Here is a 17208-nt window from a genome sequence, read left to right on the forward strand (position 1 = left end):
ACACTCCAAAGCCAGCTGTCCCTCTGGTGATCAGAGGTGTTCTTATGGGCCCTGAAAAGCCTTTTGGAATGTCCACATGATAAATATTTGATGGACAACCTCTTGCTTAACGACAGAGTCAGGTGCTGCTCTTGGCACACAAAACAAATGAATCAGCACCTTGTTCCTGCCTCCAGTTCCACACATATGTGCTCACACCCGCCTCCAGCCCTGAGTAGCCCACTGAATGCTATTTATTTATTTTACTAACGAGTCCAGCTCACATCAACTGCCACTGGAATATAAACAGTAGTGACAAAAAGCATTATCATGAATAACTTAACCCCATCTTAGTGATGCTTGCAAATGAACAGTTTTCTTGCTGTAAACTCAGCTCCTGTGATTACAACTCCAGGCAGCTTGCCTTCATTTCAGGCAATGGCAATAGCAGGAGGAGGGTACATTCCTCTTCCACCTACATGTTCCCAATAATTTGAAAACCTCGCTTGTCAACTGTGCCTCTGACAGCCACCTGCAGCTATTGCTGCAGAAACCAGGGAAATTAAGAGAAACGCCTTCAGGTCAGCAGCTGGATAGATGATAAGGTGTCCCAGAGGGGCAAGACACTAAAAACCAAGACGGTTCTTATGGCTGGACTAAATAATCTTAAAGGTCTTTTCCAACCCAAACGATTCTATGACTCTACAAGACCACCACTGTATACCTGCTTTCAAGCATGAGGTCCAAAGCCGGCATTCACTCTTTGCTCATAAACTCCTGACAGGTCCTCAGGCTGAGTGGGTACCAGATCTATACAACCTACTCAGATATCTGTTTAGACACAGGTGGAGGTGCCAGGGTCTGTACCACTGCAGTACTAAATGATTTCATAGAACAATCAGAAGTAGTAAACAATCAAGACTTTGCCACCTACTACTTCTTTTACTCTCAAAAGTTTTGTAAAAAGAGCAGTTCATAAACAGTATCTGTGTCATGCCCTCCTGGTTCATCCACTTAGCACCCAGAGATAATTTGAGGGTAGTTCTGTACTTATGAAAAAAACAAAGCAGTGGGAGAACCAATCACCGCATTAGGTAGGTGCTCAAGAAATGAATATGTTAATTCACACATCTAATGAAGAGAAAAGGAAGGTATGCCACAGTACTCTTCTAGTGCAGATTGCCTTTGAGGATCACTATGACAGGACAGTTCAGTGTTGGTCTACAAAAAATTAACACCAATCTAGGTCTCTACCTGAGGCTTTCAAAATTCCTGGAGATTCAGACTGTGGATTCCAATCCATTATAGACACAGGATCACCCACAGGAAGTCAAGCTCAGCTAGGAAATCTCATAAAAGAAGTCCAGCATCTACCAACTACGGTGCTCTAGAGACAGTATCTTTTTCTGTTATAATACTCTCCTGTCAAAAGATGTACACACTCATCCATGTGCGAGGAAGAAATACAGAATGCAAAAAAAGATTAAAAAGTCCAAGCTCAGCGCCCTGTTTGAGGAATGCAGCAGGTCCCTCTCTTGCTGATCAGAACCTATTTGAGATAAAGTGAGGTAGAATGTGAAGGGAAAACACAGAAGAAAAATAAATTATGTATGTATTTTAAAGAAATTGTGTTTATCTCAGGGGACAAATTTCTGGTATTACCAGAGAATAATTCATAGCAAAAAGCTGGTGCCAAGGCACTGCAACAAGACATGATGCTAATGCCATCACCCACCTTGTTGGCTATTACAGCCCAGGGCTCACTTCGAAATGCTTCTTCAGGCATCATTTAGTGTCGTAGATTCAGGACATGCCTTACTGTAGCAACTGACTTCAAACAAGCTAACAGCAACAGCAGTGGAGTAAATGGAACAGCTGCACTGCCTTAAAAAAAACTGCACAGTGTTTTATTAGAATTCCTCTCACCTACAGGTCAGTCATAATAATAAAAACACATACATAACTGTTTACTGGCTTTTTCTCCTCTTCTTTTATGACAGCATAATAAAACATGGTTGTTAAACATACAATGGTATTGGAAATGAGAATAGGGAGGCCCAAAATGTGTTTTATATTCTTCCTACTCTTTTATTTTTTAAACCTAAACATAATCCTGCAAGACAACCTCTCCTCCAGCATAAATGAACTTAAGAGTTCTTTTGACTCCTGATCTCTTGAGGACATTACTGATGCCCACAGTAATGCTTCAAAGTCTTACAACATTGAACATCATCTTAACCAAATCACCAGAAAGTTTCAAGCTTGCAACTGTTAATTGGGCCTAATGTAAAATAGGCCAATAACCCTTCCCAGACCACTAGACACATGGACAGGAAATGTCTGCAAACCATCTGACTGTTACCATTTATGCACAGGTTTGATGAAGGCGTTGAGCAAGATTTGGGTTTAGAGGCATCAGGTGGGTCACCAGTTCTAATTCCCAGCATCACAGGTGACCATTCAGGTTCATAGAAGGATCATATCCACTTTAAAATGAGATGGGACCCTATGCTTACTGTGCTTATTAGAAGCTGACGCCTAAAAAAGTATTTATGGTCCACCATGTTTACAGAGTCTCTAGATTGTATGCCAGCATCCTCATTTAACCAAAAAAGCCTTTCTCCTTCTTGAATATCCCTCAATGTAAATCCAAAACAACTATTTTCCCTTGCAGACTGAAAAAGCAGAAAAGTTATTTTAAGATACACAAGACACGTGTATCTTTCTCACTCTTGTACATTAGCATCTTTTTTTGCTTGAGTTGCCACACAGCTCCTTTCAGGACTTAGTCTGAATTCACCTATCAAAACATTATCTAGCATGTTTAGCACAACCCAGTTTTAGAAAAGCCATTTTCATTTCATCTTTTTCCAGTTGCCTCAAGGTATTTATTTTTATTTCTCTTCCAACATTTGAAAAATACGAGTTCACACGAGTTCATAGGCGAGATCATTTCCCTCTTTTTTTTTCAGTATTTGAGCCAATATTTTCATTCTTTGATCTAGAGTATCACACTTGCTTTCAGGGAGAAGATTATTCAGTCTTTAAAAATTAAACATTTAAACACCTTAGGTCTTATTTCTCCCTCATACACATTAGTTTTCCTGTTTCCACCCTCCTTCCCAGCAGGCACTTTTGCCTTTGTCTCTGTATTTAATAGCATTGCCCTTATTCAAAACTGAAGCACAGTCCTGTTTAAAGTTTTAAGTATCACCTGGCATACCGAGATGATACTTAATTCCTACTCCATCCCTATTATGAGCTATGCTTTTAAAATATATTTTATATTCATATGGCTAAGCATAGTTTTATTCGGTTTCAGTTTCCTTTGCAGAGTTTAACTCAGCTTGACTTCTAGCAAATTCTATTTCACCCTAACACTTCTTGACCTCTAATCTTTACAGATTATTCCCCTTTTACTCATTTCCTGAAAACTCTGCTTGTTTTTAATGTTGTTTGTCAGAGTGGTTAGTCATCAAGTTAGGTCTAGAGTTCACCACTAAAAGTCACCAGGGCTTAAGATGGGAGTGCTAGAAAGGCTGCTGCATTTTTAGCTAGAAAATGTCATCACATTCAAATGCTTCAGTTCTTCAGTCACTATCTAGTTTCCCTAAACTTGCTTTGCACTTCAGGTTAAGAAAACCTTAAAGACTGTTTATTGTTAACTTTGGACAACAGTAATAGCAATGACCAACTCTCTCCGACGTCCTTAGTTCCTCCAAACATAATTTAAAAATAACACTGGTTCTTCACAAGTTAGTAATTGGTTGATAAGTTGTTTGCATTAGGGAAAGGTTTGGCTGTATGGGTATTAGGACCATTCATCCTCTAATTTACAGTATACCGTAACAATTCCACATTTGATATTCTCCTCTAGTATTTTCTGAATCCAGCCAGATCTTATCAACCTCTTACCTTATCCTTGCAATGTAATTTTGGCTTCTAAATGATTTTTCTGTAGATGTAGGTTAAATAATATTCCTCCTATTTCCCTACAGTCATCTTACTGATTTACAGAGCTAAGAATGGAAATGGTTACCACTGTAACCACTTCCAACTCGCTTTTATCTCTTTATCATGCAGGTTTGGACAGTGCTCACTGAATTATGACATCTCAGCAGAATCAGCACAATGAAGCTTTGCTACCCCAAGGGCTGGTCCATTCCTGCTACAGGGAAGGACAGGGCAGGAGAAGGGACATGACTTGGATGGAAGCTCCTGCTTGCTGCTATGCTGCACAGCTGAGCAGCAGTAGAGAAGCAAGTGGTGTTTCTCACACTGCTATGCCCCTAGCAGCCAGCCTTGGCTTTCTGAAGCACTGTCACAGCTACAGTGGACAGGCAGAAGAGTGCTCAAGGAAACTGCCTCCTTTGTCAGTATCTAAAACCCGAGGCTGCTTCCAATATATTGCCTGAAAAAATAAGTTACAACCTCTACAACCAGCTACCAACTTCCATTATAAGTTTTTGCCACACAAATTCTTCTGCATTCAGAGCTGTGATTCCAACATGCACATCCTAGCTGAGATGTACACAAATAATGCACATAAAAGTGTCCAGGAACAAAAAAAACCAGTATACATCCCTGTTCATTAAAACCAACAGAAAGGAAAGAAAAAAGAAGCAATTTAACTCAGAGAATTCATGCTTCAGGACAAAGAGGAGAGAACAAATTCAAGTCTGGCCTTCCTGGAATATTCAGCACCATCCTCTTTCCATCAAAATCTGTGAGTGGGCTGACTGATCAGGATTAGGATTGCAAGACTACATGATGCATACCCAGTCATATTTTACAGCATAAGATGCTGCTATTTTTACAGGATTTCGTAAGTTTTTTCATAACTTCATTATCCAATTCAATTTAAAAACATGCCACAAGGCCATTTCGAGTTTAAAATCCTTTCGCAACCACAGTAAATTTAAGATTACATCCTGAATTTTAGAAAGCGTACCCATTCAGGACAGCACTCTTGTCAGTGCTCAACTTTACAGCTGGGTCTAAAGCACAATTTCTGCACTTGTCTCAGCGTGGCAGAAATTTATCCCTATGCTATATTGGTGTTAGCTGGGAGGACTGCTAGCTTATATCAGACTCCCTTAATTTACCATATTGCTTCTAGATTAGATTCCCATTTCTGCACTATGACCTTCCAAATATAATAATAAAACTTCTATTGTTTTGCATATACTTCCTGGAAAGGAAGAAAATGGACTCATTTCCAATGAGCTTAACAAAGAACAACACAAAGGCTACAAAAGAAACCTTCACAAGCTGCATATAGTAAAACTGGTATTATTTAGGTGTTGCATGTAGCAATGGATTAGGGAGCTGGGAGGAGAAGGAATGTTTTCAGAGCTACTGCCAAGAAAAAAAATTCTAAGAGGTCTTCCCTGTGCCTCGCAATTACTTCTCCCTTAAGTGAGTTTGCATTTACCTACACCTTGGAGTGAAAAGAGACCTTTGTTTTGGCTCTGGTTCTTTATTCAATGGTAGAGTTCAATTAAACAATATTAATTAAAGAATGACATAGTCTGAAGCTGGCTATCATCAGGGTAGGGCACTTGGGATAAACTTGCAACATTAAAATAACTAAAGAAATTACTTCTAGATCAACCTAAACTGTTACTGGGGGGAGGGAGAGTTAGGGAGACTTTTTTGTTTGGCTTGGAATTTTGTTCTTTGTTTTTTTTGTGTGCTTGAGGATTTTTTTCCTAAAAGAAAATGTATTCAATGCATAAAGAGACATACTGCTTTAAAATAAATTAAACACCAAAATTCATGCAGCTATAGATGTGCTCAGTTTTACAATTAAAAGTTTTCTGAAACTCAACTTGTGATAGTACCAACCCCCTTCAAAATGGCTTTTTTTTTCCGTTTAATTTAGTATTTCTACCACCATTCCCCTCCCCCAAATCACACTAGTCTAATTGCAAGTACCTTATTTCAAGGCTCTCTGAAGGATTCTTGCTCTCTGTACCAAGACACCAAGAACACTACCCTGCTTCTCATTTGAATCTTTCAAAAGACCCACAAGCATTGGTAAGCACACAAAAAAGCCCATATCAATTACTTAATTACAAGTTAAAATAAATTTCTAGTTATCTTCTCCTCCTGGCTTCCGCATGTTGGCTTTGCTTTGTTTGCAATGGTTCAACCAACACGCTTCTGTGTTTCTGCCACATCCGGGTTCAAAAACACTGCCAGCACTCACATAATAAATGAAAATGGGTGACACGCCATCTAATCAACTCCTCAATGGGAGTCCCTGTTTACAATTTCATTTGTGGAAGCTAAAAAGAAACATAGCTCAAGAACTGGTCTCTACCTTCTCAGAGTGGAATAGCACCTTTGGGTACAGCATTAAAAGGCAGTGAGAAAAGCCCAGGTATTATTTATCACATGCAACAATGTAAGAGATACAGTATTTTTGTACCAACGCTGTCAGTGCAATGCTTCGAGTTCACTTTCACTTAGTTGGAGAGGTTTTTAATTCATTTCATGAGAAAATGTTTTTAGAATAAATAGCGAAAAACCGCATAGAATCATTAGCAGAAATGCTCGCTGGCTAATAAGATGCAAGAGGATTTCTGAAGCTCGTTAATGTAAAGGTATCGCTTTATTTTCACTCATCCATTGCTAAAACTTCCATGAATAAGTACTTCAGGATTTGGCCCACTGATTATAAACAACATGCTCCATTGTTCACTCCCAAGAGAATCTTTATTACATTGGAAGTGGAGAAACCCAGACGAGGTGCAGTATTTTGAGCCAAAGGAAGTTTATGTAGCAGCCTGGCATACCTCCATAGGAAAACACATGCCCAATCCAGTAGAAATCCCAGTTTTAAATTGCTGGAAAGCATTTTATGAGTTATAAATAAATCTTCATACTAATGCTTTGGGCTTGCACAAGAAATTCAGTAGATCCAAAGACATCTTAAAGAGTTATCCCACCCCTTTTAATCAGCATCTCTACTGCTGCTCAGAGTACCTTCTATGGAGCACTTACGGATAACAGGTAATAAATCATTTTCAAAAAAAGGAACAAATAGTCTTTGTGGTTGCACAGGTGAAATGTGGATAAAACCCTTCTCAAAAGCACATAAATGTAGAGAAAATTTGAAGAGAAAAAGGTCAAAACTTAAAGTTGTACCACCCAAAACCATGGAGTCCTCACTGAAACATGTTTTATGTTTTAACATGTTTTGAAATACATCCCTTCCCAGTGTAGCCAGTTCATACATTTTAATTTATAACGAGACTAAAACATGACAAGGTTAATGGCCTGTCAATATCCATTCTGGCAGACATGACAGACAAGAACACAAGTGCAGCGTACAACTCATCAATACTATTAAAACTCCAACAAACAGGTACAGCTTTTATCCCTTGCAGAGGTGAACAGGGTTTCAATCACACAGCTCAAACACACAAAATGGGTACATGTGTTTCAGATGATGAAACTAGGTGGGCTGTTATCCCTGTTTGGAGTAGTCCAACTACAATGCCCTCTCAACCCCCCTGATATGCTATAGTAGGTGACAATTGCTTTGAAACAGAAATAAAAGCAGTTACAAACTCCAACCGCTTGAACTAAAAACATCTCCTTAGACTGAAGCAGTAACACACTTACTTACTGGAGCTTACTTACCGAAGCAGTAAACTTAAGTGCACATTTGACTGAATTTCTGTTCAAAGTTGGCAATGGGCATCATGCAAGCAAGTCTTCTCAAAAAATCAAAGCCTATTTCCAACCTACAAATTCATTCTTTATGCATGTAATTTTAAAAAAAAAACAGAATGCTTGAAAGCACCCAAAGTAGCTACATCATTTGTGTTTTCCATTGAATCTTATTAATAATGCTGCTGTGAAAATTACTAGAACTGGCTTAAAAGGAAAAGACCAACAAATTTAAGGATCTTTTCCACATTTTTTATACAGAGAAAGACAGGTAAGATTGCAAACATCACCATTCCCTAGCAGTAGACAGGAAAGACTACTCCAATGTATCAGCCAGTGAAAACATTAGCATGTTACATTCTTTAAATATTTCATTCTTTGTGGATAGTCCTGTGTTACAGCTTGAAGCATGATGTTTGCCATCAGTAGGATGTGGTTTTAACAGCACTAATGAAGGACAGCGATTTTGTTAAGCCTTTTTCTAAATATATACCTCAAAAACAGATTTGGTTTGTTTGGTTTTTTTTTTTAAGTTATTTTCAAGTGATTTCTGCTTATACACTTTGGCAGCTGTTCATTTGCAAGAAACGTTCAGAAAAATTTAAAAAGCTAAAATTGAAGCTCTTTAAGAGCAGAAAATGCAATAATACAGAAAGTACCATCTTTTTTAATACAAACCACTCAACCATGAATTTTTCAGTGCAAGAATATACAATTAAGATGTGTTACTCATGAAACAGAAAAAAAGATGGTTAACATGACAATATTCACTGAAGTCCTTACTTTGTTCAGACGACTTAGTACCAGGCAATGCAGATGAGGTCTAAAATTATGCATTAGTTTAAGATTCTGAACTCACTGGAGGCTTAGATGGTTAATTCTGAGCACCATCATAAGGAGCTACTTCTCTTCTGAAAATATATAGGTTTACCCAAATCATAACTTGAATATATTAGTTAAATGTTTAAATCAGACATCTAAAGTTAGTGTGAAGCTCCAGAACACTAGTGTAGCCGAGTTTAAAAAGATTGCTAATAAAACAGATGTGTTATAGAATTGATGAGTACACATAGGAGCATTCATATAAGGAAATCAAAATAATGATTGTGTAAACATTTTTGCCATATGCTTTTGGATCAATACTCTCCTGAAACCTCTTCGGCTATATTTGATGATCCAAATTTGTCACTGCAACACTTCTGCATCATGCAGTTCTGTGCAGATTATTCCAAATCACAAGCCCTTTCTTATCTGCAAAACTCCACTATGCCATATCTTTACCACAGTTTTGGCTATAACTAAAACAATGCTCAATTAACCTTTACTATGATTTGGATATTGTTCATCAGTTTATCAATCTATACATTTTTAAAACATCATTTTTACTGATGCAAGTGCTGTGCCAAGTTAATTTTTTTAATACAGAAGAGATACAAGTTTTTGTCATGCTTAGCAGTGTGTTAATTCAGAAGCAATCCCATTCTTTTTACCATTAACATAAGCAGAGTCAACAAAATCTAGTCCGTATGTGAAATCAACTGATTTTTCCACCTATTTTTTTTTTCATTTACATGATGACTGGCTGCATAGTCTTACTAATCATAAATTACGAAATTAAATAAAGTTAACAAATCAAAATATATATTCGTGTCTGTTACAGAAAAAAAAGCCACATAAAACAGTTAATGAGCCATTAGCCCAAGACAGGGCAAATCCATGTAGTCATGCTTTATTATTTCTGTAACAGCATATACAAGCCTTTATTAAAGACATCACTACAACAGACATTAGACACAAAGAAAAAGATCCCTAATATAACAGTTTCACAGAGAATTTACAGACCAGGCTACTGCACAATTTACGGGCTACTTATTATCTCCAGAGAACTAGGTAATTAATCAGTTGCTGATTTTTTAAATAATTCATATGGAAAATCACTGCTGAAATCAGTTTTACATCACATGCAAAAAGGTATCTACCTCAAAAGCAGATCCCATCAGCAAACCATGAAAAATGGGTCCAATCAAGTTTTAAATTACTCCTGAAGTCAAGAAATGTTATTTGCAATGATTTTTTTCTGCAGTTGTTTCATGCAGACTAGCATATTTTGCTTTTCAATCAGCTTTGTAATCACTGATTTTAAGGATTAGAAATAATAGAGCTGAACAAGAGAGTTAACCAAATACATTTTCAGCTGCACATAAATGCTCGTGAATATATTTTCCCTTGTTCAGCCAGCTTCATGGACAATTAAGTAATACTTCTGCACACAACACATTCAGTTAAATCTTAAATAACTCAGCATTTCAGCTCTAACTGAATGAGATGTCTCCTGTACTTTAGTCTGCCCAGTTCTATCTTAACACAAATATACTGAACATGTGCAAAGACAAGAAACTCTGCCTTATCTCCATGATTAGGGATTAATATTACTTTATCTTAGTAATTACATTTTTAAGGAAGATTAAGTATTTAACAGAAAAAAGGAAGAAAGATTACTAAACTCTAAACACCATTTGAACTATTTCAGATAGGGTTTTTCTTTCTCCCCCATGTTTCTAACCGTTCATGTCAAAATTTGCCAAAATAAGCTTGGTGGGCAGAAGTTGAGTAAGTTCAGCAATTGCAAATTGCAAGGTGATAAACTGGGAAAATAGATGGAAGTACAGGATAGGAATGTTGGTCAGCAATTGTGACTAGGGAGTTGACTCATCCAGGGAGGAGACGAGGAAAGAAAAATTTAGTGGAAGGAGATCAGAAAACTCAAAAGTATGAAAAGATTTAAGCAGGAGAAGCAAGATTTCAGGAAAAAGCAGAACAGAAGACTCAAAAATGTTATTTAAGTGACAGAAATTAACGGAAAAAAAAACAAGTAAAATACAAAGTCATGTACTGGATTTTGCTTTTTCTGCTGAGTTTGGTTTTTTTTAAACGAAGTTTGATTTCTTTAACTTTTGACTCTGTTTTACTACTGGTTTGGCTGGTTTTAGCTGAAATAGACTTCCCCTTTCTTATCAGTCCTCTGGACATGAAAAACATCCCTCAACACCTTCTAGAAAGATATACCTAAATATATACACACACAATTTAAAAAGGTAACAGGGTCAGTGGGCCAAAATGGTACACTCAGAAATTTTGTGTTTATATGAGAATTTATATAAAATGAATTATCATGAACACATAATACAGAATTCAAAAGTGTAATGTAATATGACACACAACATAGGGAAACTACCCAAAATCCTAAGAAAGCACTTTCCTCTGAAGAAAGATGATTATCATCAGTGATGTAAACTAGATGATTTAGTGCCTGTCAAACCATAACAAGAATTAGTCATAATCAAATAGACTTTTTAAGACTCTAAAAGAAGAGAATTAGGATGTCTCTCCATTGTCACTCTTGGCATCTAGAAAACAGTTCTGTTTATCCTGTCAATCACTTCTCCTGGCACAGAAGCAGAAGCAACAGTAAAACACATGAAAACTACAAGATAATTTCTTATTATCTGGGAAGCTGCCCCCAAATTCCCAATGAGTGCTTGCCTCTCAACTGCCACCTTCAGAACTTCTAAGAGAGACTAACTCACAGCTGGGCATTTACTAATATTTCATTCTCATACTGTCCTTGTAATTTTCCCTGTAAAAATGACTGACAGCCTTGCCTAAAGTAGGATTTCCTACCTTTTATGCTTACTTTATTTATTTTTAAACTCTGTTTTTGCTGGCTCCACTCGATGTCTACACAGTCAACATAAACTAAGCCCACCCAATTGGTATGGATCCCTGCCAAAACACAATGTGTTAGTTTCTTAGATTGACTGGAAGAAACTGGGTGAAAAATGGTGTGGGGGAAGTACAAGAGCGTGGAGAAACATGATAAAAGTGTAAGAAGTAAGGCATGAAATCCAAATGCTAATCAGACCTTTTCCACTTCAGTACTGTAATACTTTATGAAGATGGCATCTTCACCAAGAGGTGAGAGATTTTTACTCTATAGATAACAGACCAGATCTCAAAAGCACCCTAAGTCTTACCTTACTCTTTGCCTCATTTCATAGCTCTGTCAAGATACTTCAATTGCAACTCACAAAGACCCCAAATTTAGCATAATCTAAATCTAGCTCACTCTAAGCAATTTTTGGAAATCTGACTTGGATCTATTTATAACTCTCATCCTATTTATGAAAAACATTAAGCAATACTACTACCCTGTGCAATAATACTACCCTTTGCATCTCTTTTCCTTTTGCTTATGTATCAAGACTGTGTAGCACCACTGGGATCTCTGTCAAGTGATACTACTACTACTATAATCACACTAAATAATTATGAAGTAAAACCAAAAAAGAACGTAAACCAGATTAATTCAATGCAGATTCTCTTTTAAATGAACCTAGCCTGTGAAATGCTCTATGGCAGGGTATCATTTTGGTAAGTCCTTCAAAGATATTTAAAAAGGATTGGCATCTATCCTAACTACAATAAAAGCAAGACTGACTTGTTATAATTAGGATAGGTCAGGATACACTTTCCATAGTACATGGAACTCTGCCTTGCTTCCCGCTGCTAGAAGCTGGAGGAGAAAGCTCTCTTCCTTATACAGCTTCCCCTATACAAAGCCTGGGTAAAGATCTGCATCCACAGCCACATGCACAAACACATGAAGTAAGATGGTTTTCTTTAGTTGTGTGTATTTCCCTCCTCTAACTAAAGGTTAATGGAAAACACCAGTAAAAACTGGTACAACAGAAGTTGTACTTTCACTTGTAAAAACTGATTAGTACAGTCACCATGTGCCATGCAGTAACGAATGGTTAATTAGACAATTCTGAAACTCCTGCTTCCTCTCTTCCTCTTCTCAGTAAAAAGAAAAAAGAATGACAGCTGAGGGGTCACTCTCAACGAGAACCTGAGACTCTCCAAGAACTCTTTTCTGAGAATTCAAAATAAAGTTTCATACAGTTCTTTTCTCAGGGCAAGTGGACCATTGGCTATAACTACAGGCAGGACACAGAAATGGATGTTTAGGTGACCTGCCTATAAACCATTGAAAATATGTAATTATTCAGCTAATGCACTGAAAACTACATGTTTTGTGTCAACCTGTTCAACTAGTCAACTAGTGTTGTTCAACCAAGTCACAGTGAGTTCTCTAGGAAAGAAGGAGTACCAGTTTCTGTTAACCAGTGTTTAGAAGATGGACATCAGGGTGAAGAAGAACCTGGAATATCTACAAGATCTTCTAAGAAAACAGAAAAATACGTACATTGAGGGAGAAATTCAAACTGCTAAGAAACTACTATGGCAGAACAAATTCAGTATCAAGGTTTTCTAGGATACCACAAAAAGTGCCAGAATCTTTAGGTAAGAACTTTATAGAGACCCTGTAAACTCAGATGGCACTATACTTAAGAGTCTAGATTTTCCAGTTCTTTTCTTTCGGGAACCATTAAAAATAGTTGATTAAAACGGTCTGAATTTCCATCAGCCATGACAATGGATTTGTGAATAGAAGAATTTGTCAATATAAGATAAGGCAGTATAACTTCAGGACCTCTTACATGGATCCATTTTTTAGTGGTGTCATGGAACCAGCTTACATAATAGTCTTCACATTATTTCTATCAGAAAAAAATGAGACATGAGTCCATCTGATGTTAGCATTGTGTGATACTATTTTTTATACTGCTCTGAAAAAGATCAGGTAAGCAGGTACAAGAACAAGCAGCATTAGTACTCTGAAATGCAGTCATCATCAATCCCATCCAACAGGCTACTAGGTGATAAAGCACATCAGTAGATAATAATCTGTGATTGCATCCTCATTGTAAATTCCACCAACAGATCACAAACCCTTAAATTCTGATATTGTTAGACAGCCATTTCTGTTGACTTTCAAGAAGCAGTACTTTACACAGACAACAGGCTTCTTACACAGAAAGAATGTAATGCCTCTGAAATGGTTTGTCTTTAAAAGTCTGCTTAATTGTTTATATATTTTAAATTGTAAAAGTCTGATTAGTATGTGGTACACAGATGCTTGAATGACTGATGTAGACAGTTATTTGTTGTCTCTACCAGTAAGCCTTTTTAGTTATTTTTACTAAGGCAGTTGTATAAAGTCAGGATGTCAATGATGTTTAAATAAGTGCCCAAAATATAGTTGGATGAAAAATCTGAAACCAAATTTAACTCTAAAAAGTAACTACAAATTCAGACCTGGGGCACAGTCTATGATAGGATGGCTTTGGAGGAGTGTTGAAAGCTCATTTTCCACCCAGAAATGAACCACCTCAGTGGTTCACCAGAACACCACCTCAGTGTTCCAGGCAAAATAATACCATAAAAAGGATCCCCCAGTACCACGATCAGACAGCCCTGCTGCACCCTGTGGCAAGAATGGCATCATGGCTGGAAGTCCTTCAGCACCAAAGCCGGCATACAGTGGAACTACAGTGTCAGGGAATTTGCAGTATGTATTACAAGTTAGCTCATTCAATAAGAGGAAGATGGTCAGGACTTCACCTTCTAATACACAAAAGTTTTTGCATTTACTGTCCACCACACATTCTGAAGAATGCAACAATGAACGTCTTACCTTGCATTGTTATTTTTGTGGGTTCTGGAAACAGAGGAATGAGCAGGAGGTAGATGAGGTAGACAAAGGAGAGCCCATTGTAACGGAAAGCACAGGCTGTGATGAAAAAAGAAAAAGAGCATATTGCTTAATCAGCCTGGGATAATCATTCAATAGCATAAGCCATTTCCCATTTGAGTTCAGTATTTACCTTATTTAACTTTTCACCACTTATTTAAACCATTTCTACACAAGTATTCAAGTTTATGCTTAAATAATAAAATTAATTACACTTCTGAAGCATTTTCACAGTAATATATATTTTAAGTTTAGCAAAAAGGTGCACCCAATATACAGACCTTGTCCTGAAAGATGAACTAGTGTTACCTAAACTTTTTACTTTCCTCATATATAAACTCATTAAACCATTCCCCCCACAGATTTAAAGGCATGCATAAACCAATACTTATTGGCTTTCTTTAAGCTACATACAAGTTTATGACATTCAAATTAAGTGCTATCAGTAAATAATGAAGAAAATTATAAAGCATATTCAGATTCCAAGTTACAGCATGCCTAAAATTACCAGTTATCTTTAAAACAGCAATGTCTTTAAATGATTACAGAGGTCTTTGAATTTTACTATCACCCATTTCTTTGCCTTTACAAAGTTCTAGTAAAACGACTGTGAACTACAAATGTAAAGGGACTGCTCCCATGAGATAAGTAAACTGCAGAGGAATCAGGAGATGAATTAACTTCTACATTCATTAACACATGGAATGTAATTGGTAACAATTAAGTCTTCTCAGCCATATCCAAAATAACTTGGTTTTGGAGGACAGATACAGCCTTAGTCCTGCCAGAAATGTGTACACAAAAAACCCCCAAGTTTCTCCAGTCACCATTTCATGGAGAGTACACTGGATATGAGGTAACAAGCATTAATTAGTCCTCATCCTTACCACACCTGTCCATTTTAGTTATAAATGCAAAACTGGTAAGTCTCTCTATTAACAAAGAAATTGGCTCAATAGCTGTAATTTTTGTTTCCCAAACTAACTGATGTTTTGAACAACCGACTTGATTTGTCCCTGCCCATGGCAGCGGGGTTGGAACTAGATGATCTTAAGGTCCTTTCCAACCCTAACTATTCTGTGATTCCATTATTTCCTTAATAGCCCTGATAAACAGACTCTGGATGTATGCTCCATGTCTGCACCACAGCCAAGAAATATATGGACTTTATGGGTAAGTCTGGCAAGAAGGAAGGTCAAAAAGCATCTGTGCTCCACTTCCAAACTCATATGTTCCTGACACCAGCCCTCAAAAAATATGTCAAGCACTATGAAATCTATCGAAGCTTGACACAGGGTTTTCCAGAGTAAAATCCAAAATGCTTAAGAGCAGGTTCTCATTTGTCTTTAAGAATGTAAACTCAGGTTGCTCCTGTCACTTATGACTTAAGCTGCCTTTATAGCCACAGCCTTTAAAGGGTACCCAAAGATTTACATCTATATTTGTAACTAAGCAAAACTGCAGTATAAAGTAAATAGGACCTATTCCACTGGGAATCCTGTAAGCAATTATCAAAGCACTGAAGTGAATGCACTTGAGACTAGGGAGTCAGCCCCACTATTATGCACTTACTCTCAGGGTGCTCTGCAGAGGAGCACAGGATATGGCCTTCTTGGAATGAACGGCAAAGAGGACACTCCTGAGATCAGGACAAATTTATAAATCAACTTCTCTGCAAGTTTAATTTGAAATGGAAAGTTCTTTGCCATTCACAGAAAATGTACAATAGTGGTTCAAAGAAAATCTAAAGCCTGTAGCTTTTCCACTTGAAGGGGATGGATCAGTGTTCTTAGTCATTCTGATAGAAGAATAATAGTATTAGCAGATAATACTATTATCTGATAATTACAGGGATTGTGTCAATCAGCTTCTAATCACATCAAATAGCTTGATTTCAGTGCAACATTATACACATTTTCTTCAGAATTGAGCTTGCTACACTTCTAGTAGGGCACCTAGCACTCAGTTTTCTTAGTACAAAGATAGAAAATAGCAACTGTGGGCTTTAGATACCCTCCTTTATTAACCATATGTCAACAAATGCTAATAAATGCTTGATAATAAATCCATGTCAATTATTCAGAATCTCTGTTTATATCAAAGCATACTCCAGCTAACTAGTAACCTTGGCTATACATCACCTGGAAAACCTACATTTGTTTAAGCAGTTGCAAGAGCACCAGCAATACATTCTTCAGAATTAGTAAATTAAACCCCCCAAACCTTATCTGCAACATTTTTACTATTCCTGCCTGCAACTGTCTCACCGTTTCCGTTTCATGTTTATCTCCATTCATCTAGCACGTTTTGCTGAAGAGATTAGTGCTTTACCAAGCTAACATGCTAGAGCAAAGAGCCATAACTCTTGAGCCATGAATATTTGTCAAATATATGTATTCCTAAAGATTTCATTCTCAAAACTATCTAGAAAAAGTTGCTGGGCATAGAAGCAGCTTCCATTTGTCACTGATACAACAAGAAAGGATGATCCAAAAAAAAGGCAAATGAAACCATCCTATGCACTCCCTCTGCCACTCACAATGGTCTCCTTTCACAAAGGTGGACGTACACAGATGTCCATCGCAGTGGAAAGTCACATTTGAGGTCAATGGAATTCCATCAACAGAAAAAAGCACCTACACAAACGAACTTCTTGGCAAGCCACGTGACACAGAAATTTCTGGATATGTGGGTTACATTGGTCAGTTTGCACTATCAAAATTAATGTAATTTTAGCATTTTAGGCTTGTTACTCCTTCCCAAAATTGTCTAATCGATTAGTGAGATGAGTTTTGGAGGAATGATTCTAGAACTATACTTACCTCAAAATTTACTGCCTACTATTTCTAGGCCTGTGTCCTCAAAAGCTTTTTTTCTCTGCAACTACATAAACT

General features: G+C 37.2%; 1 protein-coding gene across 1 annotated transcript in view; it reads right to left on the minus strand.

Moving 5' to 3' along the window:
- Positions 1-17208, minus strand: part of PIEZO2 (piezo type mechanosensitive ion channel component 2) — a 297634-nt gene that overhangs the window by 228386 nt on the left and 52040 nt on the right. Inside the window, exon 2 of the mRNA XM_062633006.1 lies at positions 14258-14353. Within this exon, the coding sequence (XP_062488990.1) occupies positions 14258-14353 (96 nt within the window). The remainder of the gene's footprint in view (positions 1-14257; positions 14354-17208) is intronic.

This window comes from Pezoporus occidentalis, unplaced genomic scaffold (genome assembly GCF_034315485.1).
Source record: "Pezoporus occidentalis ecotype Australia unplaced genomic scaffold, CSIRO_AGI_Poc_V1 ctg4, whole genome shotgun sequence".
Lineage (NCBI taxonomy): Eukaryota > Metazoa > Chordata > Aves > Psittaciformes > Psittacidae > Pezoporus > Pezoporus occidentalis.